Source organism: Cydia splendana, chromosome 21 (genome assembly GCF_910591565.1).
Source record: "Cydia splendana chromosome 21, ilCydSple1.2, whole genome shotgun sequence".
In the NCBI taxonomy this organism is placed as follows: domain Eukaryota; kingdom Metazoa; phylum Arthropoda; class Insecta; order Lepidoptera; family Tortricidae; genus Cydia; species Cydia splendana.
In genome coordinates, this window is record NC_085980.1 from 14,682,299 (window position 1) to 14,707,038 (window position 24,740).

A 24,740-nucleotide genomic window follows, 5' to 3' on the forward strand; every position below is an offset into this window, starting at 1 on the left:
TACCTATTTTCAATAATAATATTGTAACAAGTCAGTATCTTTAGGTAGATTATAATGCTGTCGTTAAAAAAAAAAAAACAAATGATTAGTGAAATCTTTTAATCTCAACTCAATACATACTTATAGATACGTAACTAAATTAACAATAAAAATATGCCTTGCATTATAAAAAACTATTTACAAAAATATATAAATCAGGCAGAAAAAATCATGGAGGTGAAAACAACGGTTACGTATTAATAAAAGGTAGGTACATATCATTTCATGAAAACGAAATATGGCAGTGAGGTTTTAATGTTACATTATTAGGTTGTGTTATATACTAAACAAAGACATATGTAACTTCGTATAAGATGAATAAAGTCTAAGGAGCAAACGTGCCTCGGAAATCAAGAAAAAGTCATTCTCGGATAGATGGCGCACACACCTTTGGCCTATGCTCGGCTAGATGGCGTGACGACACCGTTTCATATTTAACAATTTTAACACATAGATATCAGTGAATGAACCATGGGTCAAAATGATATAAAAATAATAAAATCATTTATCCATATATATACATTTTTTTGATAATTTTATACGTTTTCATTTTGAGTTTTAGTCGTGTGTCGATAGATGGCAGTAAATTTACTGTGACTACAAAATTTACTATGACAGGACCCCTCTATACTATCTATTCTCTTTGATACTAAATAAACCAGTCAAATTGAATTGTAGATTTGTAGACCATTGACAGTTTGGTTGTCCCTACCTCCATCATCTATTTCGGTCAACGATATTTAAGTATTTTAATTTTGGCTGTTGTTATTTTTGAGTATGGTTTGGATTTCTGATTATCAACAAAATACACATTTAACACATTCATTGCCACCCAGCCAAACAAGACGTCCGCGCCAGGCCACAACAATTTCGTTATATAAAGCAGTAGTATCACGATCCCGACTATCGGGTCGTCCGGCCTGGGAACGAAATCATAAAATACCTGTTAGTCGGGTTTTCGGCACTGAATGTGTTAAACAGTATTGTAGTTTAATTTGACAGTTGAACTACTTATCCCTACCTTCATCTATTTAGTCTAATATCGGTTTTAGATTTTGGTCTCGGCTTGTAATTTTGATTTCAGTTATTGATTCTGGTTTCGCTATCGGTATTTAATTCTAGTTTCGGTACTTTCCGTTTTAAATGCCGACTTATTCTCCAAGCCTAACGTTGTAAAAGTATAACTATTGTCAATGTTGTTCCGGAGTGACAGTGAGAGCCATCCGCCCTCTCCCTCTAACGACATCGATCTTGAGCAGGCCGCTGCTGTTTTCCAAGATGGCGTACACGTCGGTCGCTGTCTGAACGGGTTTACCGTTAATATTGGTCACTATGTCGCCTGGTTGCAGGCCGCCACTGAAAATAAATTATTTATAAAATATATCATCATATGTGACGTTCCATGGAAAAAGGTACCTTATGGCGGCCGGCGCTTACGTCGCATGGCGCCGCAATAATATTGGAGCGGCGTTAATAATAGCGTAAGCGCCAACCCCCATAAGGTACCTTTACCCGTGGGACGTCAGATATCATTTTATATTTACCGTTAGCTTTTCGGTGAAGGAAAAGTAGGAAAACATCGTGAGGAACCCTGCATACATCTACGAAGAAATTCAAAGGTGTATGTGAAGTCCCCAATCCGCATTGCGTAGGGACTATAGCCCAAGCCCTCTCGCGCATGAGAGGAGGCCTGTGCCCAGCAGTGGGACATATATAGGCTGAATTATTTACTTTTATTTATTTACCTATATTTATATCATCATGTATTAATCCGCTATCCAAAGTTGTCTAGAAGAATTCACTCTTTAGCAATAGTACCACCGATTGTGAAACTTTTATTTTTAACTTTATTACCAGCGACCCGTTAGATGGGTTCTCTGTCCGTAGGCACTTTCGTTACAAAGCGGAAAAGATGTGATATAGGCTACGAGCGTAGCTCGTAGTGATTTGTACCGTTTTCTTTTATTGGTTTGTCCAGTAAAGAGTATTCTAATATTATATTGTGATTATCTTCCGTCCACTCCGTTCTATCATTCCACTCGGCAACCTAACCCCAAGAATTGGCCATTTTAACCTTTCACAAAAATGCCTAAGTGACAGATTATGTACCTAATAGATATATGTACATACAGATATAACTTTAAGTTTGCGTGGGTAATAGGTACCTACTTGTAAGCAGGCGATCCAATGATAACTTTCCACACCAGGATTCCATGATCTATGTCTTTGGGCATCTGCAAAAAAAGTTTACAATATTAAACTGTTATAATAAATTCAGCCGACATTTTTGAGGCACTATTAAGACTTTATTTTTTACAAGCTTTTAATTAACTTGCAATGTTTGTCCAGCCGCCATCAGTTATATCGGAGCTGCCAAGGTGTTCACAATATCTGGACACGCACTCTAACGCCTTGACAATAGAGAGAGGCGTGTTCAGATATTTGTAAGCGCCTTGACCGCTCCGATATATCTGATGGAGACTAAGATTCTTATGCCACTATAGAACCTTGTCGCTTTAACTACACGATACGTGAAATAACATAAATTTATGACACGGTTAGGAATCAAATTGGTTGACTGTGCGTATGTTCGGATCAAATCATGCAAGCTTAATTAGACCCCATTCGATTAAGCTAAGTTCACGTACTTACATGTAGGTAGATTATGTAACTTGGGTCACAATGCAATATTATAGTACCATCGAGATGATCTGGTGGCCACCAGGCCAAATATGAACTCCGTGATAAATCATCATATCAATTGCCCGTGAAAGAAGTGTAAATTGTTGTATCAAAAAATAATTTTTGACATCTTTTGTATTGCGTTTTTGATATGTTTATTACCTATGTCAGATACAATTCACTACCCAATCGTCCCTCTTTCGAACTATACCTAATGGTCGCAGAAATTGGAAAAATTTAACTATGATTCTAGTATTGACGAATTTTACGATATAAAAAAAAGGTTTAGCAAAGGTGCCATGACATACCTCTGGATTCCTCATCCTGAGTTCCATCAGTATGTTGGGAGTCAGCGACAACATCGTGATCCCGAGGTACCGCCGGGACACTTGTGGGGACTTAGTTTTCCCTGAAAAATAAAAAAAAAAATCCATTACGCAAAAAATCACGTTTGTTGTATTGGAGCTCCACTTAAATACTTATTATATTCTGTTTTTAGTATTTGTTGTTATAGCGGCAACAGAAATACATCATCTGTGAAAATTTCAACTGCCAAGCTATCACGGTTCATTAGATACAGCCTGGTGACAGACAGACAGACAGACAGACGGACGGACAGACAGACTTAGTAATAGGGCCCCGTTTTTACCCTTTGGGTACGGAACCCTAAAAACACGTTCCACTTCAACGTAGAACGTTAAACGGAGCAACACTGTCTAACACGGTAACATTACTTAACAGTAACTTACCTACCAAGTTACAAATGTGCATAATCGTTTTCCGTCGTATTTTCTCGGAAACGTTCGTATTTGTCATGCTACTTCGGTCAACGTCAGTACTTTCGAGACTGACGGAAAAATCTTTCTTTCTTTATATAGTTTTTTTTTCTATCATAACACGATCGTACGTTTCCGTGAAAATAGAATAAGAATAAGAAATGTTTATTAGCACAAAAAATAACATAAAACTAAAATGGCTACAAATATAATGACCACCAAAAATACTTTGGTACCCTAAATAAAATAATTGGCCAAGCACGAAGTCAAGACTACGGTGTTCAGAGCACCGTTCCCTTTCTCTATACGCCTTACTAACTCTATGTGCTCTATTGTGAAAAAAAAACACAACGACAGTGAAGAACGGAATTCTTAATTTGATTTTTTTCAGATAAACTGCAATAATAAATATGATTCTTAGGGCACATTGAGATAGTCAATTGGTTGGAAAGCCCGTTCGAAATTTAAACTTATTTGCAATATAATAAGGTTGTATTTTGTAGATCTCTCTCATACTTATAGTAGGCTATTCAGAAAAAAAATATATCCCACAAAAATAAGCAAGCAGAATTAACCTTTGTATCAAAGACATAAGTCATAAATTTCAATGCCAAACTTTTAACTAAGGATCTTTCTCGCTAAAACTACTTCCTAATATGAAATGACCAGTGTAAGCATCAGTTAGCTAGCCCTAAGCAACCAAAGATCAGGCTGCAGTTGAAAAACGAATAAAGATAAAGTTAAGCTGATAATTTTCCCGCCGTCTCCATGCTTCTTTAAGTTGGGTATTGACTGGTCAGCTGCCTGTTAGCTATAGTTTTCGCGAAAATCGCCAGGACATAGGTGAAAATTTTTGTATGAAAACTTGCAACTTTAAATGCATTTTTTATCGAAACTATTGCACTCTAAAATGAAGTCAAAATCAGTCCATCGACTCAATTTTTTGCAAGCTTTCTAATGGTACCCCACACGATTCTTACAAATAAAAAAAAATTCAAGCTACTCCTCTCAACCCCCTAAATTTCCCCCTAAAATCAGAAATAAGCAGTTTTGACTTATTCACAGTGTTAGTGATGGTACTTGCCATAACTATTCCAAATTTTAGGTACCTACATCAAACGGTCTTTGAGAAAAACGCATTTAACCGATTTGCAAGACCGAAGTGATCCCATAAGAGCACCGTGAACAAAGTTTTGTACGGTGCTCTAAAAATCATGCTTACCAAAAAAAATTACTGATCACCAAATAAATAAGGCCTAAAAATACAAAAGGACCACCGATTTAATTACGACTGCACTTCAAATTGTATTCAAGTACCAAATATATTGAATGATCACCAAAAATCATTAATGATCACCAAATCTTGATGACCAAATTAATGCGATATGTTCACCTAAACAAACCACTATGATTACCAAAAAATGTATGTATATTACCAAATAAAGTAAAATGATGCCAAAATTACTAGCCCCTCCCGCTCAACCCCCCGTACCCCGCACCGCATACCTACCTAACCTAAGCTACTTTTCTAGTAGCATTTCGTTATGCTACTAGAAAAGTAGGTTAAACTGCTATCAGTCAGTTAAGTGGGTTAGGTTAGGTTAGCACTGCGACACTTACAGAAACGAAATGGTACTAGAAAAGTAGGTTAGGTTTGAACTGCGACCTTTACAGAAACGAAATGCTACTATAAAAGTGGGTTAGGTTAGGTTAGAACTGCGATCCTCACAGAACTGAACTGCTATCAGATAAGTAGGTTAGGATAGGTTGGAACTAAGACCCTTATAGAAACTAAATGCTACTAGAAAAGTTGGTTAGGTTAGGTTTGAACTGCGACCCTTACAGGAATGAAATGCTACTAGAAAAGTGGGTTAGGTTTGAACTGCGACCCTTACAGAAACGAAATGCTACTAGAAAAGTGGGTCAGGTTAGGTTTGAACTGCGACCCTTACAGAACCAAACTGCTATCAGAAAGTGGGTTAGGTTAGGTTTGAACTGCGACCCTTACAGAAACGAAATGCTACTAGAAAAGTGGGTTAGGTTAGGTTTAAACTGCTACCCTTACAGAAAAGAAATGCTACTAGAAAAGTGGGTTAGGTTACGTTTGAACTGCGACCTTTACAGAAACGAAATGCTACTAGAAATGTGGGTTAGGTTAGGTTTGAACTGCGACCATTACAGAACCAAACTACTATCAGAAAAGTGGGTTAGGTTAGGTTTGAACTGCGACCCTTACTGAAACGAAATGCTACTAGAAAAGTGGGTTAGGTTAGGTTTGAACTGCGACCCTTACAGAAAAGAAATGCTACTAGAAAAGTGGGGTAGGTTAGGTTTGAACTGCGACCCTTGCAGAACCAAACTGCTATCAGAAAAGTGGGCCAGGTTAGGTTTGAACTGCAACCCTTACAGAAACGAAATGCTACTAGAAAAGTGGGTTAAGTTAGGTTTGAACTGCGACCCTTACAGAAAAGAAATGCTACTAGAAAAGTGGGTTAGGTTAGGTTTGAACTGCGACCCTTACAGAAAAGCAAATGCTACTAGAAAAGTGGGTTAGGTTAGGTTTGAACTGCGACCCTTGCAGAACCAAACTGCTATCAGAAAAGTGGGTCAGGTTAGGTTTGAACTGCAACCCTTACAGAAACGAAATGCTACTAGAAAGGTGCGTAAGGTTAGGTTAGAACTGCGACTGTTACAGAAATAAAATGGTACTAGAAAATGGTGACAAAAGTGGATTAATTAATTTAATAGGATAACGATATATTAAATATTTCCACATTTTAATTAAAATGTGGTTACAATTTTGCTGGTCATTTACTATTTTTGGATTTACAATGATTATTTTGGAGTCATTTGCTTTAGGATAGCAAGATTTAAAATATTTGGTTATAATTTTACGTTAAAATAGAGTTCTAAATTTGGTGGTCATTTACTATTTTTTGGGCTTACAATGATTATTTTGGTGTCATTTTCTTTAATAGGATAGCAAGATGTAAAAATTTGGTTATCATTTCACATTAAAATGGGGTTTGAAATTTGGTAATCATTTACTATTTTTGGGTTAATAATGATTAGTTTGGTGTCATTTCCTTTAATAGGATAGTAAAATGTAATAAAATTGGTAATCATTTCACATTAAAATGGTGTTATAATTTTGGTGATCATTTATTATTTTAGGGTGGTAAAATAGATTTTTTTGGTATTAAATTTTACTAAATCTGGTGATCAGTTAAATAGCAGCCAACTAAAATTCATTTAGAACATAATTATTTGTTCTGTAAGGTTCCCACTCAGCTTCTAAAATACTATGGAAAATAATTATACACTACATCTGTACTATCTGTTACTCCACAAAAGTTAACTGCGGCAGTTAGGCAGAGTTACTAGGCAGACTTAGGCTAGAGAGTACTATAATAGGCAGTAGTACTAATAGAAAATATTTGAGAATCGTGCCTCAAATTTGATTTGAAATATATTTTGCTATAAAGCCCTGTGCGTAATATGGTAACTTTTTAATGATAGCTGACGTCATGTAAAAAATATTGGTGTATTTATAGTATTTATATTGGTGTATATATTCCAACGTTGAAATTATATCGCAGTAGACGCGTGTGTAATTAAATATGTGTATAAAACGCGAGAGTTTAAAGTGTTAAAATTAAATAGTGGTGTTTAAATAAAACTTACGTTTCTCCAGAAACTCCTTGACATAATCGATGGGTATAGCGAAGGAGATACCCGAAGTGACTTTCATACTGTTAATACCGATCGCCTCTCCGTCCAGGTTTACTAGAGGGCCTCCGCTGTTGCCGAACGTTATGGGCGCGTCGGTCTGTATGTACACCATGTCTTTGCCTGAAACAATTTAGTGTAATGAGCGAAAACTTAGACATAGTAACAATATTATGTAATATCTAGTGATATGAAGCGAATTATACAAAATGTACTATTTAATGTACTTACTATAATGTAATGCTGCATGCACTGTTAACTATTAAAAAGCGTTAAATATTTATTTTTTAACTTCTTTATGAACTTACAATGTAATAATAACCTTTATCTTGTCAATGCCTTCCGGAGCCTTAAGCTCCAGAGGTATAAGTTCCGAATAGTCAAAGTACTTAATTGTAATAAGTGGTTAACGGTGTTGGTCACACATACTGTAAATAGTATTAAAAATACTTTATATTTAAGCCTTTCTTATAGTGAATAAAAAAAAACGATTTTGAACAGAATTCAAATATTTTGGAAGATGAGCATTGCTGTCTCCTCTGACTCTTGGTAGAAGCTGTGAAGTAACTGCCTAATAATACTAACCTCGTAGGCCAAGCTCCTCACTGCCTCTCTGAGTAGAGCTCACTACACCAGCGGTCACTGTATTGCTGAGAGCCAGGGGACTGCCCATGGCCACAACCTGAAGCCACAAGAATTTCATAAGGACATCATCTAACTCTACCTAAGTTCAATATAAAATTAAACAAGACCGAAGTGATCCGAAAAGTGTTCCGTGAACAAAGTTTTGTACTGAACACTAAAAATATAAAAAAAACCGGACAAGTCCGAGTCGGACTCGCGCGCGGAGGGTTCCGTACCATTACGCAAAAAACGGCAAAAAAAATCACGTTTGTTGTATGGGAGCCCCACTTAAATATTTATTTTATTCTGTTTTTAGTATTTTTTGTTATAGCGGCAACAGAAATACATTGTCTGTGAAAATTTCAACTGTCTAGCTATCACAGTTCATTAGATGCAGCCTGGTGCCAGGCAGACAGACGGACAGAGTCTTAGTAATAGGGTCCCGTTTTTACCCTTTGGGTATGGAACCCGAAAAATAATGTAAAAGGTTAGGTGCATATTGAACCTAAAGTAGACCTACATAGAGCACACAGTACAAACCCACTCGCCAGGCTTGAGGTCTGCGGAGCATCCTAGCTTCATTATAGGCAGCCCCCGCACCGGGATCCGGAGTGTCGCCAGGTCTGACTTCATGTCTACATCCTCTACTACACCAAAGTGGACGGAGCCATCCTGGAAGAGGAAAGTTACCATTATACATGTGATTTCAATAACTTTAACACACACAAGGACACATATGTGTATTCATGCCTGTTTCTTCAAAAGCGATACGACCGCTGAGGCCATCCGATCCTATATTGCTAAAAAAACAGGTTACACAAACTGCACAGTAGAAAAGTTACGTCTTAAACACGAACATTATGCGTCGTTCGCGATAACCGTTCCATCCAGTAAGTTCGATGAAATTATGTCTCCTAACATCTGGCCATCTGGGACGGAGGTAAGCGAGTGGTTTCGAGCTAGCGCCGGGCGCGCTCCCCCCCGCCGCCGCAACCACCGACTCACTTCCATCGAGCGACCGGCCGATAGATCGACAAGCAGGCACCGCCGCCCCCCCGCCGCCGGCAGCCCCACCGGGATCGCCTCCTCGAGCCACTGATAAAAACAGCAACTCGTCGCGGTTTGTACTATGTCATCAAAACATACAATCGCTCAACTCGAAAACGAGACCGACCACTCCACCGGCCAAAGCGGACTCTAACAATAGACTGGTGAATATACTACACTTAAACATAAATAGATTGGCCAACAAAACCGGCAAACTGGAAAGTGAACTCCAACTCCAGCATAACATCGACGTATTGTGTCTATCTGAACATTGGCTCAAATCGAGTCAGATAACCTCTGTAAATATACTGAATTACCAGCTACGGGCACACTACTGCCGACCATCACGGATGGGTGGCGGGGTCTGCATGTACGCTGCTGCCGACATCTTGACAATGGAACGCAAAGAAGTGACTGATCTCTCCGTCGAAATGCAGTTTGAAGTGTGCGCCATCGAGTGTATCGGCCTTGACCTAATCGTAGTATGTATTTATAGACCACCCAATGGTGACATAAACTTATATTTATCTAAACTTAATGAATTATTAAATTTAACTGCTATTAAAAATAGTAAAGTAATGATTTTGGGTGACATAAATATTGATTTATTATCAAATTGCAGCAATACTAATAATTTATATGATACTATTAAATTGTGTGGATTTAAGAGCCTCAACAACGTACCAACGAGGATAACGAGTACCTCGAAAACGTGTATTGACCACGTTTACTCTAATATAGTTAAGTCTGACATAACTCATATGCACTGTAATGACATGAATTTATCTGACCATTTATCTGTTAAAATTAGTGTTAAAATAATTAAGGAAGGGACATTGAATTCTCACATATTAAAAAGACATTTTTCACATTGTAAAAATCAAGAATTTTCTCGTAGCCTAGATATGTACGACTGACTCTCAATCTTAAAAAAATCTAACTGTCCAAATGCAAGAATGGAATCTGTAATAAATACCGTAAAACATTATTTTGATGTATATTTTCCAATTAAATATCACCCTGCAAAAGTATCAAACGATGTGTGGGTCACTGACCTCATAAGAACTAAACGCAAATACATTAGTAAATTGAAGATCAATCTTTCCCGAAACCCTGATGACGCTGAGTCGCTGTCTGAGCTTATAAAGGCGGAACCCTCATACTGGGCATTATTAAAAAACTGTAGAAGAAGCTATATAAACGACCAAATTTCTAAAAGTAGTGATAATATGTGCCGCAATATATGGAAAGTGATATCAGCGGAAACGTGTAGAAATAATAAAAATAGTAACCGTGCGATCGATATTCTTGTTAGCAAGTCGGCGGGGGACTGCGCGAGCGCACGTGCCGCCTCGGCCGCTGCACTACTAAACAGGTACTATGTTGGAGCTAACGTAAACAACGCGAAACCTTGCATCCCCACTGCGCTTCAATACCTATCAAATTATTTAGATGAATCTCCCCCACAACTTATTTTTACTCCATTCACCTTAAGTGAAATGATTTCAACCTGTAAAAAAATTAAAAGAAAAACCTCAAAAGATATTCATGATATGTCTACGCATATTATAGATTGTTTGTCTCCATTAGCCTTATCACTATTCCTTTCATTATTTAACGAATGCGTCAGTGCGGGTATCTATCCTAACATTTTAAAATTAATTAAAGTTCAACCAGATACAAAGGCAAGGGCGAATTATGTCTACCTAAGTCTTATAGACCAATATCACTCGTTCCTATCATCTCAAAAATATTTGAGCGACTACTTAGTAATAGATTAATGCATCATTTTACATCTAACAGATTATTAAATAGCCAGCAATATGCGTACCAGCCTGGTCGCTCGACATCAGATGCCGTGCGGGACGTGGTGGGGAGAGTGTTAGGGCACCTGGAAGACTCGCGACAGGTCGCCGCTATCTTCTGCGACTTGTCGCGCGCCTTCGAGACTATTGACCACTCTCTTCTTCTTAAGAAATTGTTTAAGTACGGTGTCACAGGATCATTTCATAAAACGATTTCTTCCTTCCTAGAAAACAGGAAGCAACGCACCTACGTGCTAAACTCTAAATCCGACCTTGAGTCAACTGGTAACAGCGCCGTCCCTTAAGGATCTGTCGCTGGAAACAATCTATTTTTAATACTCGCAAATGACATAACAACAGCCTGTCCAGACGTAGAATATGTTTTATTTGCAGACGACACTTGCATAATTGTAAATGCCGACAGTTTTGTTAACTTAAAATCTAACCTTAGTAATGTAATAAAACTAGTTGAAAAATGGTTCACTTCTAATGGCATGTCACTTAATCTTGAAAAGACCAATATCATACATTTTCAGCTAAGAAATTCAATAAAAAATAAACTTAATATAGTACTAAATGACACAATAATACCACAAGTTGATACTGCTAAGTACTTGGGATTCATGATCGACTCTGGGCTGACGTGGGCGTCTCATATTTCAATGACCTGTGACAGACTGGCCTCAGCATGTTATGCTCTGTCCCGGTTAGCCGGCAGTTTATCAATCGAGAACCTAAAGATGGCTTACTATGGTTACTTTCACTCGATTTTAGTTCAGGGAGTGGAACTGTGGGCCACTGCTGCTGATAGGGACAGGGCGTTCAAAATGCAAAAACGCGCGATTCGTGTAATTGATGGAAAGCCGGTGGACCATCCGGCACAACAGTTGTTTAAGAAACATAAAATCCTTACCCTACCCTGTGTATACATACTGGCCGCGTGTGTGTACGTTAGGCAAAACATACAGAACTATAACCGTTCTAGTAGTGAGCGACGTCCCCGGCTACTTGCCCCGAGGCGCCGACTCGCCAAATCACGACGGTCACTCAGCGTCATAGGACCAACTATTTACAATTCGTTACCCTCAGATATACTTAACTTAAATAGTGACCAAGTATTTAAAACTAAACTTAAACTGCTGCTTATAGAAAAAGCATTCTACAGCATTGACGAATTTATAAATATTCGATGAGGTCGTTGACTACTGCACCATAATTAAAATTGTATTAATGTTAAACGTAATAAGTAAATTAATGTTTTTGTTTAAAAAAATGTTATGTAATAATTAATTTAATTAAAGAACATATTATATGTGTGTACCTACTAACATATATTTTTTGTAAATATGTATAAAATGTGACCTGTAAAATCTGCTTTTACCAATAAAGATCTGTATTCTGTATTCTGTATTCATGCTGTACTGGGAAACGGGGCGCACCATTCAAATATAGATTTGTATGTGACAAAATGTCAAAATAATATAGAATATGACTACCTAGATACCGCATTATGAAGTGTTAAGAAGAGTGTAAAGTCGCCATTCATACAAGTATTTTAACTTGTGAAAGTTACCTATGCCACAAGCAGCGCTATTAGCCAGGCCCACACAGAACGAGCATATGCGTGAGGAAATTGCGATTGCAGCTATTGAATTACAATCTGAATAAATGTATACTGGACGCAACTGAAATAGTATGCAGTGGCGCTCCTATACTAAATTAGTATGGTAGCATCCATGCATAGTGATTGCAGGCTATCTTGTAGTTGCGGTGAGCAATAAATAAGACCTACCAAAAATACATATCAATAAGTATCATACATATATTATTGGGTACTTATTTGCGAGTTGTTTTTTTGGTAGGTACAATTGGTCTACTCAACCAACTGACAGCCCGCTTTCCTACTGTTTGAATAATGCATACCTACAATTGCTCAATGTTGAATGTTTCGTACAAGTTGTTGCATCATCAAATAAACATAAAACAACACTTACCGATAACTTTACTCGCACGCTAGCGTTCGGTTTATTCACCACCACATGAGCGTTCGTTAATATCAGTCCATCCTCCTTCACAATAAACCCAGAACCATTTGACAACGTTATAGGCTCTCCAGAAAACAAGTCCATACGCCGACTGTCTTTTATCTCTATATAGACCACGGACGGCGCCGAAACAGCCACCACATCAGAAATAAAATTAAACTTGTCCCTTCTACCTTGCAGACCGTTATTTGAGACCGTAGCGGCCGAAACACGCTCCTTTAAAGATACATAACCTACAACGCCCGCTGCTACCGCCAAAACACCACTGAAATACCTATTTCTACTATCATCTTGCTTATTATATTGTGAGAATTGCACTACGCGACATGAACATCGATAACTAGCGTTGGTTAGTGATTTTATTGTAAAATATTTGGAAAACAATCTCCGTGAAATCATTGTTGTGCAAGTGAGTTGTCAAACTTGACGTTTGGCGTTTGGTTGCAACTGACGTTTCTAGTGTTTGCGTAAATAAGAAAATGGTAATGTAAGATACGGTAACGGTTAAGAAACGGTTAAATCTAAAGAAACGTGTCGTTATCCTGTTGACTACTCTACACTTAATGATTATTCTATATTTGATTCAATTGTAATTTTTTTTATGTTTGTCGGTAATAATTGTTATACGTCAAATTAAATGCATAGTGTGAGCACACAGTTAATTTATTATGAAATAGATAAAACGTTTGTAGAGTCTTTGCGGAAGAGAAGAGTCGTGGGCCCAATACATTTCACGACTCTTCTCTTTCCGAACAGACTCTAGGCACGGTAGTGTCTTTCCACTACACGGCAATATTTAATATTTTATTGCCAGATTTTTTTATGTTTTAGGTTACAATAAATATAAAATTATTTACTCGTAATAAAATTTATTCTACATATTTACATTTTTAATCACTTATTGCTACTAAAACGATTGTATTCTATGGATATGTTTCAGGAACTATACCTACTAACTTCTTATCTATTATTATTTATATTTTATACATGTAATGACAGGTAGAGTTAGACCGAGAAAAGTCTGCAGCGATTTTGATAGCCCACGCAGTGCAAGTGTTATTTATCCTTCATAATTTCACAGAAGTTTGACGTTTAAAATAACACTTGCACTGCGTGGGCTATCAAAATCTCTGCAGACATTTCTTGGTCTAACATTAGGTATATCTTACAGTTTATTAGATTTCGTTAGCGTGAATTTAGAATATTACTGATTTAGGGATTAATTTATATAAAGAAAATTGATAATTTTTAACAGATCATTCTTAATTCATGCAGATCATAAATTATATACACGACAATAACGTTTTTAAATAGCTTAGCCAAATTTAATTCAACAAACATGTTTATTAACATAATAAATAATAACCATTAAAATTACAAGAAAGATATTATTACGTTATTGTCAAAAAACAAAAATGTAGCGGGTAGAGGTAAGAAAATGCATTTACCTCGATGTAGGTAACTATGGTGACAAAAATAATATATTAGATACATTCCATGTCTGAAATATGTATAGCTGTGTGGATAAAACTGCTTAGACTTAATTTTACAAAGCTGTAGCTTTATTAGGATACATTACAATTTTTCATGTCTAAACCTGCAAGGAGTACAGTTGTCTAAGATGTGCATAATATTAATATTTTATTTCCACATCGTCGTTTTTATTCCCTCAGCAGTTAGTATTATAGAAAGGCTTTTATGGATCTTGACATAAATATTGCCCTTGCTTCTAGGTACTGCAAATATCTCTACACTCTTCACCTGTCAGCCACTATGGCGGATCTAAAACTAACTCCAATTCATCCAATCCTGACACCCGCAGTTCCCACTAATCCCATTCATCTTCCCGTTCCCATTCATGTGGTGTTCAGGCGTATACGTGTAGAAGATCTCGCAGAAAGCCGCGTCGTCTCGGGGCAGCTCGTAGTCGAGCTGCTTTGCTGCTAGCCAGGCGGCGCCCATGGCGCTTGAGACGCGGAGTCTGACGAGCTCTAGCTCGGGTTTCACCTGAAAAAATTACAGACGGTGAGCAAAATTTAAAGTTTAAATTTAAACACACAAAATAGCAACGAAACACATAAAACTAATTACCTATTAGACGTAATAAATAAATTGCGGGGAATACCAAATATATCAGATTCAGAAAAGCTTATTTATTTTTGGAGCCTGGTGGCCTGGCGATAAGGCGTGTCGCTTCCAACTATCAAACTGAAGGTTGTGGGTTTTAATCACGGCTCGTATTATTACCGCGCGTAGGTATTAATCGTACTATCCGTCACAATTGTTATACATTGCAAGGAAACCTTACTCTCACTTGTAATTCCAATAAGGCCTTGATTTTGTAAGAAACTTTTTTCTAACTTCCTTATTGTATTTTTACATTATTATAATAAACCAAGAGAAAACTCTTATAATATCAGTCAGTGATAATAAAATAAATAGGGATATAAAAACACATACCCTCCTAATATTAAGCTCTTTCAGCGCTCCAGGCTTCAACAGTTCCCAGCTGTTCCACACAGAGCCAACGCATACGACTCGCACATGCCTCGCATTCGTCTTTGGGACAAGTGCGGCCACGTGCGCTGCCAGTGCGCTGCCGGCTTCTGCGAACAGGTGCCGTGAGAGAGCGTCGCCTCGGAGGGCGAGGTGGGACAGTTTCATAGTTAGACCTGAAAAAAAGAAGAGCTTACGATTTACCAGGAAATCGTGACTAAAAAAGCGCGAAGTCTTCTTCATAAGAAAACAAGGGGAACTTCGCATTCATGTTTTAAACGCACCGGTTTCATCCTTCCTTAAAGTCACTTCAAAAAATGCTCAGAGAATCCTGTTATTATGTTACTGGTGATAAAAAGAGCTATGTTCTTGTAAAACATCCGTGCTGTACCTACTGAGATAAAATTACCGTAGCCATATTATGCTATTAATAACTAACCTATTTAATTGAAAACGCTGGATACCTAGTAAAAAAAAACATCATCTTTTTGTATTTCTTTTTCTTACACAGAATTATAGGACTACTATACTATAGTTTGGCAATGAGGCTTGAATTAAGGATTTCTTATAAAATTGACCGTTAAAGGGTTAAATACACAACATCAGCTAAACAACTCACCAGCGAAATTGGACTTATCAAAATTCTTATAAGCATGAGGTAGTAGGTCCACTCTGTTCTCTGTTCCGAAGTGTTCCTTGATGACCTCCCAGACGGCGTGAATGGAATGTGGTGAGGGACGCAAACCATCTTCTTCGTCGAAGATGGTCTTTACGGCACGGTGAGCTATCCAGTAAGCTGAGAAACGAGGAAAGAAATCGAAAGAAGAATGGCTGCATAGAAGAGTTACAATGTTAGAAAGGATATAAAGATCTAGGAAGTAAAATTTTAACTTATTCGCAACCTGATACATATTTGTGTTATATTCATTAGAAACATTAATTTGAACTTATATCTTATGCATAAAAGAATCGTAACTAAATGCCATACCATTTGTACCTTTTGATGTGGAATAAAGTTTAAATAAATAAATATTAACCTCCTCCTTCATCTCCTAAAAGAAAGCCCCAACCACCACATCCGTACTGCTGTTTTCCATTGTACAACAACGCGTTTGATCCCGTGCCTGTAATAGAATAAAATACATGTTTAATTTATAAAATAATCATCGTTAATGAATGTTAAAATTACCTACGTAACAATAAATGTGCCAAACGGTATCTGCATAAACAGATCGATAAAAAAATTACCTATAGAAAAGCTGCATTGTCAACAGTAAAATGTATATTAATAATTATTAAATTTTGTATACTAATTATAACCTAAGCCTAAAAACGTAAATTAACCATTAACAAGAAACTAGTTTCTACAAACCGTTTCAAAAATAATAACCTCGTTACTTAAAACTTAACTCAGTTAAAAATAATTATATTTTCGTACTTATAATTAAAGTCGCTGGTAAAGGTCGCGGGAGTCCGCTGTATGCGGGTGGCGCAAGACCGGTCATTGTGGCACTCTTTGGGGGAGGCCTATGTCCAGCAGTGGACGCCCTCTGGCTGATATGATGATGATGATGATGATGATGACTTATAATTATGTAATACCTACTAGGTAGTCTATATCGTCCGGCGAACTGTTATTTAATGGGCCCCTTAAGTATTGTTACTGTATTAGCTAAATGATTAAAGTACCTATCCATTGGTATTTTTGAGTTAACAAGCTAGTAGGTACTATGTGCGAAAACAAAGCATAAATTTGCTGATTACGAGATAGCTTTGATGTGTGTAATGAAAAACCGTCAGATAACAGCTGCAATAAGCGGTAGTGATATTGATGGGGTTGTTGACCTATAAATAACTCACAAGTAGAACATTGTTTTTACAATGTTTTTTACTGGAAACCAAATGTTTTATCACATCAAAACTTGCCAAGATAATTGGAATTTTGACATAATAAAGCATCAAAATATTATTTCAAACATAGACAGAGATAATCATACCTACCTAGCACCCAAAAGAAAGGGATGAGTATAGATTTTTGTTCTTATTTACTGACATATTGGGTTTACCAGACTATAGAATATTGTAATGGGAGACCTTTTAATAGGCACAGGTGCCTATTAAAAGGTCTCTCATTACAATATTATTATTAAAAGGTCTCTCTGGGCGGCTAGAGTTTAAAATAAGACTTTAAAATGGAGTCATTTTAGTAAAGCATTTTTTAACTTAATTATGCTTTACAGAGGAAATCTATTTGTAATTAGTGAAATATAATACTATGAGAGATAGGGTAAAGGAGAGATCCCTATGGGTCGAAGTGTATCCGCAAGGGCCCCCAAAAACAATAAGATAAGATAAGACAATAATAGGGTAAAGGTATCGCGATACAGCGCGGGAATGCTGCCTGCGTGATGGGCACCTTGCCGAGAGGCCAAGGGTTAAGGTTAGAGTGTAGTTTTTAGTATTTTTTTTAGTTAGGTTTAGTTATATTAGTTTTATTTTATAAGTAGGCAGTTATAATTATTTCATGTCTTTTCATGTTTATTTGAAATATGAGTCTCATTATTAGAAAAAAAAAATACAGCTTTAATTCAGTGTTAATACCGTACAATAGACAGAACAAAGTTTTTAAATAATAAAAAAAAAATATTCAGCCTATATACGCCCCACTGCTGGGCACAGGCCAATTAGTAACTACCCCCCTATTTCCTAAAACTTTACGGGCCTTATTTAGTTAAATTATGTTTTATCCCTTTCTTACAAATACATAAGTCAAAATTACAAACGATGCATAGCTAATTACGAGTGGACCTGCAATTTTCCACTAACATCGAAAGTCGTTCCCTCTCGCACCTATGAAATGTAAAAGAGACGTCAAACACACGTCACAACATCCCGCTTATCAGTTGAACCTGCCTCTTGATACATGATACTTGGCCTACATTGTTGTGTCGGAGGTTATCCAGAGACCTTCGGTTGCCCTAATTTCTGTCTGTTGACCAATATCCTGAATTACGAAGTATATGGAAGGCATAAAGGGCTTATGTAGATGTATAAAAATTGAGATGAGTATAATGATGGTGTGAACATTTTGAGAATAATTATATTGCGAATATAATAGGTAAAGAAGGAATGAATTGAAAAATTAAGTTTTAATAATAACAAGATTTGAATGAATATTAAATTCCTTGTATTTAAAACTGGTTATTTTTATAACATTTATAAGCATAATATTAATATTTTTCAAATCATCATAATAATATACCTTATCTCGTAAAGAAATGGGGATATTTCTGCTTAATAATTGTTTAATTATTTATTTTGTTTTAATAGGACGTTACGTTGATATCTTAAACAGCGTCTGTGTTTTGCCTTTATTGACATGAATAGATAACAACACAGTAATCAACAACAATCTTTATTAAATAAGAAAAAAAAACTTTCCCTTATCTGTAACTGCATGGCCTACACAAGGGACCGAATTATTCAAATCGATGTCTGAGAGATACCACACTGTCTACTACTATCACTCGTACATAAAAAAAATGAAATTGCATGTCAACCTATTTATTTTTGGCCACTGGTTCAAGACAACAAATTAAATGTACTTAAATAATAGAAGTCTAAAGGACATCTACCACTGCCTAAATTAAGCTCTAATTCTCATCAGTCACAATCTCACAACTAAGCAATACACAACCTACAAACTTAAATGCATTAGCATTTTCGAAACAAGGCGGCGAAGTAAACAGTTCTATTTCAATACTGTTTGCGCGCCAAGCCATACATTTGTCGCTGGAGAAATAGGGTTGGTACTATTCAGGGTAAATTGACGTCATTATGCTTTAGCTTTTACTTTAGCTCTAGTGTATAGGTGCCACTTAATTATGCCAGTAGAAAAAAACTTATATGTTGTATGTTTTGATTTGACCGTAAAAATATTGTACCAACCAACGAACTTGGCTGTTACACTACCTAGTGTTACAGCCAAGTTCGTTGGTTGGTACACATAATAAATCGTAAAATTAAAAAGTTTGGACTTTATATCTTTCTATATGTCGTTTTATCCTACCTCATCTCGCTGAAACCACTGAACTCTTTGCATCTTATAATTGTAAGCATTCTTTACTTTTTGGAAATCTTCCCGTTAGAGGGAAAGAGGGGAAACGACACAACCTTATTATAAATTTCGTGTGTAAATGAGAATACAATCTTAATGTTACTCACCAGCTATAAGCACCATGCCTCCATTAGGAGCCCCAGTGAACAGCGAGCCAGCTGTGTCTGAAGCCACGTGGACTCTTCTAGCACATGCTGGGTCTTTCTGTCTCACTCGTTCCGCCAGCTCCTTGTTACTGCTTTCCTGCTCGCACCCTGAGAGGGTGAGGCCCTGGTGAAAATTGTGTCAACATTCAAAATAAGGTCAGACGTATGATGGTTGATGGATGCAGTTATTTAGAAAATCTTAAGATGGTCGTAAGCAGCGGGCATGTTTTGGATGTAGAATAGTGATCATGCTTGCAATGCAATCATTGTAACTGTAAAGTGACTTATCACGTTTTTTTCGTAATTATGTATTTACAAAATGTACACTGTTTTGCTTCTGCGTTAGTATTAACTAATATAAGTCAAAACTTTAACTAAGTCTGAAGTAAATTTAGTAACTTTATCTACGTATCGTGTATGTTTGTGTACGTTATTACATCTGTGAAATGTGACAAATACTGCATAATTATTACAATAATCCTACGTTATGTAGATAGAACAACAATTCTTTTATTATTACCCATTGTCTTATTACAACATAATTTACAATCATAAATTCGTATTTCTATATATTTATATTAACGGTTCTCTTCTACGCATAAATTATGTATATCCGTACACAGTACAGTCAATTGCAATCTATTGGGTATAGCTATTGATACCACAAGGGGACACTGAAGGTCGGTTTCATTAAAGTTTAAAATCGTCTGACGTCATTTATTAGGTATATGGTTGCTAATTTAGATCATTGAAGACAAGTGGGTTGACAATCTCTGGTTTACTTTGTTTAACTATTCTATTATGTGCAATTGGATCGTGAGAGCTCCCTTGTGTTACTTAGTGTGCGAATCGGTAACAGAATCATAATGTGTACCAAAATCAATGTGTACCATAATGCGTTACGTCGATTTAGAGTTTTAACAACAGTATTGCAAATCATTATATGGGAATTTTAACCTAATAAGGCCAACAGTTTCAGTTGTCTGCTATTTGATACCTAATACTAATCGATATATGTACGGTATCGCTTTCGGTACAAATCAAACGAAGGCCAGGTGGCCTTACAGCTATTGATTTGACCCCCATGTTTGTTAAGAGAAAATCAATGGGTCGATTTCGTGTTCTTCTAAATCATGCAAAACTTTTTGAAATGTGATTATTTGAAAAAGTATGAATGTAAATCGAATATTAGGTATACTCTTTCAAAACTAGCCTAACTAGCCAAAATTTATTACATAATAACCAGATTTTACGGAAGATTGATCTGATTAATAACCATTTGATCAGTTTGCAGTCTTATCTACACTAATATGAAGTATCACCATGAAACTAAATTTCGATCGAAAAACAAAATCTATGTTATGACATTGAAAAAGGCCATTCACTTTTATTAGCACAGAGTGCATATATATAATTTAGTGGGTTCATAGCCTCTTCCCCAATAAACATACTTATACACATAATATACAATTCGTTATTTATAAATTCATACCACGCTCTAAGAAGAAAATGAAACGCGTCGCGTGACTTATCACGTATACAATGAACATATACTCGTACGTAATTTATTCAAATAACGCGCTATGTAGCATCATTCTACTTGTTAAACAATTAGCTACTAGATAGTTTTTTTAATACTTGAATAACAAATCGCCAAAATAACTAAATAATTAGTCATGTCCGAAATTAAGCAAGCAATATTCTTAGGTACATAGCAGAAAAATACTTATTTCTTATAAGCACACTCATAACTCATAACCAACGATAACGAGTCACAATGCACAGAAATCTCCATAAAACGTTACCCGTTTTCATTGCTATCAAGAGTGATAATTAGTAGGCATTCTTAAGCAAAACTACTAAAATTATTGTTGCAAATAGTTGTCCTGTCTAAGGCCATTTTAAGATACATGGTCTCTCAGCTACCAGAGATAACCTAAGTCGTATTATTAACTTAGGTTATTATTGTCATTGGCCTTTGCGTCTATTGTAGACGATTTATGGTGTAAGAATTACACCACCTGGGACGGAATTAAGGAAACACAGGGATGCCCAGTACCTGCATTACCCTCTCGGCTTCACTGTCTTATCCCGCAGGAAAGGCGAGCCAATACGTGTGGAAACAGGCCGGCTGCTACTCGCGCCTTAGCTTAACTTACCAAGGAATCTAAAGGTTTGTCCAATGGGAACCCAGCATCTTCCTTAGCAGTGTGTATCATGTCTATGATCCTTGTGGCACATTCTTCTATACCAAGTTGCCAATGATTCGTACCGGGGCCTTTAGATGTAGCAACTACTTTGCCGGTTTCGTCGCAGATGACCAGGTTTGAATGTGTTGCGCCTCTGAGAAATTAAACAATTATAAATGTATTAATTGTCTTTTTACAAATTTTAATAGAGGTACTTAAAGACAGTTTATTCATAAGGGATTTATTATGTCATCAGCTAATACCAATACAGTGTATAAGAATGATTCATAAAAGGGACTTCCCTGTACTGCCAATTATCGCAAGATAAACAAATGAATGTAGTTCAAATCAATAAATAGAAATTGCAAATTATAATGTCAAAATTTAATTAGCTATCACCGTTATCGCTAATGTAATATTAGCTATTAGTAGTGTGCTTAACTAGTATAATGTGTAACTAATTACAACAAACTTTTGGTAAGTTAACTTTATAGATATTCAATGATAAAACAACCGAGTTAGTAGAACTAAAGAGAACCTTTAATGTATAAACGAGGCAGACGTTTACCTTAAGAACTATTTTATAGCAATATAGTATAATAGTTAAAATTTTATATTAAAGGAAACAATGGAAAAATTTACGCTTCTGGCAGGACTTGAACCCACAACCTCCGCAATCCGTGCGTTTGCTCTAACCAATTGAGCTACGGAAGCCTACCAGAAACTCTTACAACTGGCGAATTTTTCCATTCCTTCCCTTATGTATACACGCCTTTGGGGTGGCGTGTAATTTTTATTTTTTTTCCTTTAATATAAAATTAGGAATATCGCTCGCAGACGTATCTGCTTGTTTAAAAATTGGTTTAGTAATAGTTCAGTTTGGAATGCTTACATATAGAAATTATAATTGTTTAATTTAAGTTGATCTTTGTGTTGTATAAAAAATATAACTAATTATTATATGTTTATAATAAAAAACTAAGAGCTGATAACATTAAGTTCGTTTCTAATTTTATGAAAGGCAGTCAGATAAGAATTGCAGTTTCACTCCAACAAAACACGTGTATCGGTAAGTACTACACATATTGATTAAGAGATAAGAACGCTCGATAAGATACTAATAGATCGTGAACTTGGCCTTTTGAAGACGGTATATATATATATATATATATATATATATATATATATATATATATATATATATATATATATATATATATATATATATATATATATATATATATGTATATATATTATGTTAAATTGACTGAAATGAGTTCAAGCGAAGTTCACAGTCGTACTTCATAGATACGTCGTGTACTTTTTCCATAGGTATACTAGTATTTTTATGTAACTTACGAACTTAAAAATAACTCAAATTATAATATATTTCGGCCATACTAAAGACTACGTTTGTCTGCGTTGATTTTAACAAACGAGGAAAGTTCTTGTAAAGTATTAGGTAGTTAAAAGAATAATAGGTATTTAGTTTTATTTATAACTGTTTCAATTCTTTCTGGGATTGTGAGTTAAAAAGAGCTAGTAAAACTCATGTTTAACTACAATTACAAGATATTAAAACTTCAAACATAGTGCTTCTATTGTATATAACCCAGCAGTTAATCACAGCTTTCGATACGCAATTAGTTATCCATATTTGACTTGGAGCGAAAACAAGTTTACGTACTAAAGCGGTTTACATTAACCAGACCTGGATAATATCACCAATATAGCACTTGTGGTTTCCTATAGCGGACTACAGCTAATTATGATTTAGTCTACTACCATTCCATTATGATGTTTACATTGTAATTTATTTTTTTACATGTTTCGTTACTGTTACATGTTTTAATGATGTTGATAACTATTATATTACTTTTCATTTATAGATTTCATTTCATTATTAGTATTTCATTTTATTATTAAAACATCGTTTAAATTACTTTAGAACTTGGCTTTTACACTACGCGCCCTAAGTAAGGTGGTACCCGTGTTAAATATCATGGCATTTTTTCTGACAAGACATTTTCAGTTTTATTGTAAAATTATTCATCAAAACTATCATAAAACAGAATTATTAATCGTAGATAGGTATTTTAAAGGAACTTCAACCGAAGCCTTTAAAACAATAAAAATTCAAGGCAATACTTTCAATGACAAAATTGTTAACATTCCATTCGCTTCAACCACATTTTACATTAGGTCTTAAGAGCTTATATTTTAAGAGCAAATTGCAATATTCTGAAATTTCAGGCGTGACTACCGTGCCGCCTGTATTCTTGACTCTGATTGGTCGATTTATGCATATTTTGTATTATCATTGGAGTCTCGTTTTACTGATTTGTTATGAAAACAATGTCTTTGACAATGTTACGTTAGGTATTCCCCGAATGATAATAAATACCTTACTATTGATAGGTAATTCATTTGTTTAACACCGTTTTTAAGCAACAATAATACATTTTCTCTTTTAATTCCATGTACTTAGTTGTTAATTCCATCCAATAAATAATTTAAGACTGTTTATTTATTTTAAAACATTGGATAAATAATCTTGTTAAAAAATATCAGATATTAAAATAGTACTATGTAATAAAATAAAATACCTTTATAATATTCTAATTTGGTAAATAAGCCGAAAATAACATAAATATTTATAGGTAAGGAAACTAATAATCATTGGCATTGACATTTAGACGACATTCGTTATAGTAAATATCAATCTATATTTTAAATCCAGTTGAATAATTAAACCATTCAATTTTGCTACGTACCTACGACATAAAACGTTTCGAAACACTAGGCATGCCAAGGAGAACCTTTCTACTTTCAACAATAATACTGCTAAATATAGTCTAAAATAACGTTAAATAGATCGTTACTCACCCTTCGACACCGCCGAAGTACATTTTGTTAACCATGCTTATTTCAAAGTACACTATAACAAAAGTTCCGGTGTGAAATCAAAATAAACACGATTGGTCGATAATTCCGACAAAAGACACTCTCTCGCCACGAATACGGCGACTTGACTGATCGACAGAA

At 35.7% G+C, this 24,740-nt stretch overlaps 1 protein-coding gene across 1 annotated transcript; it reads right to left on the reverse strand.

Annotated features, from left to right (window-relative positions):
• Nucleotides 1–85: 85 nt before the first annotated feature.
• LOC134800997 (serine protease HTRA2, mitochondrial-like) lies at nucleotides 86–24,740 on the reverse strand. Its single transcript, XM_063773494.1, has 15 exons — nucleotides 24,582–24,740; nucleotides 21,666–21,849; nucleotides 19,468–19,630; nucleotides 16,281–16,367; nucleotides 15,863–16,039; nucleotides 15,208–15,419; nucleotides 14,564–14,754; nucleotides 13,852–13,856; nucleotides 12,697–12,995; nucleotides 8,391–8,522; nucleotides 7,812–7,908; nucleotides 7,182–7,349; nucleotides 3,030–3,130; nucleotides 2,209–2,273; nucleotides 86–1,395 (listed from the first exon to the last, which is right to left on the reverse strand). Exons 1-15 carry the CDS (start codon nucleotides 24,614–24,616, stop codon nucleotides 1,230–1,232), a joined length of 2,082 nt encoding a protein of 693 aa, XP_063629564.1. The 5' UTR covers nucleotides 24,617–24,740; the 3' UTR covers nucleotides 86–1,229.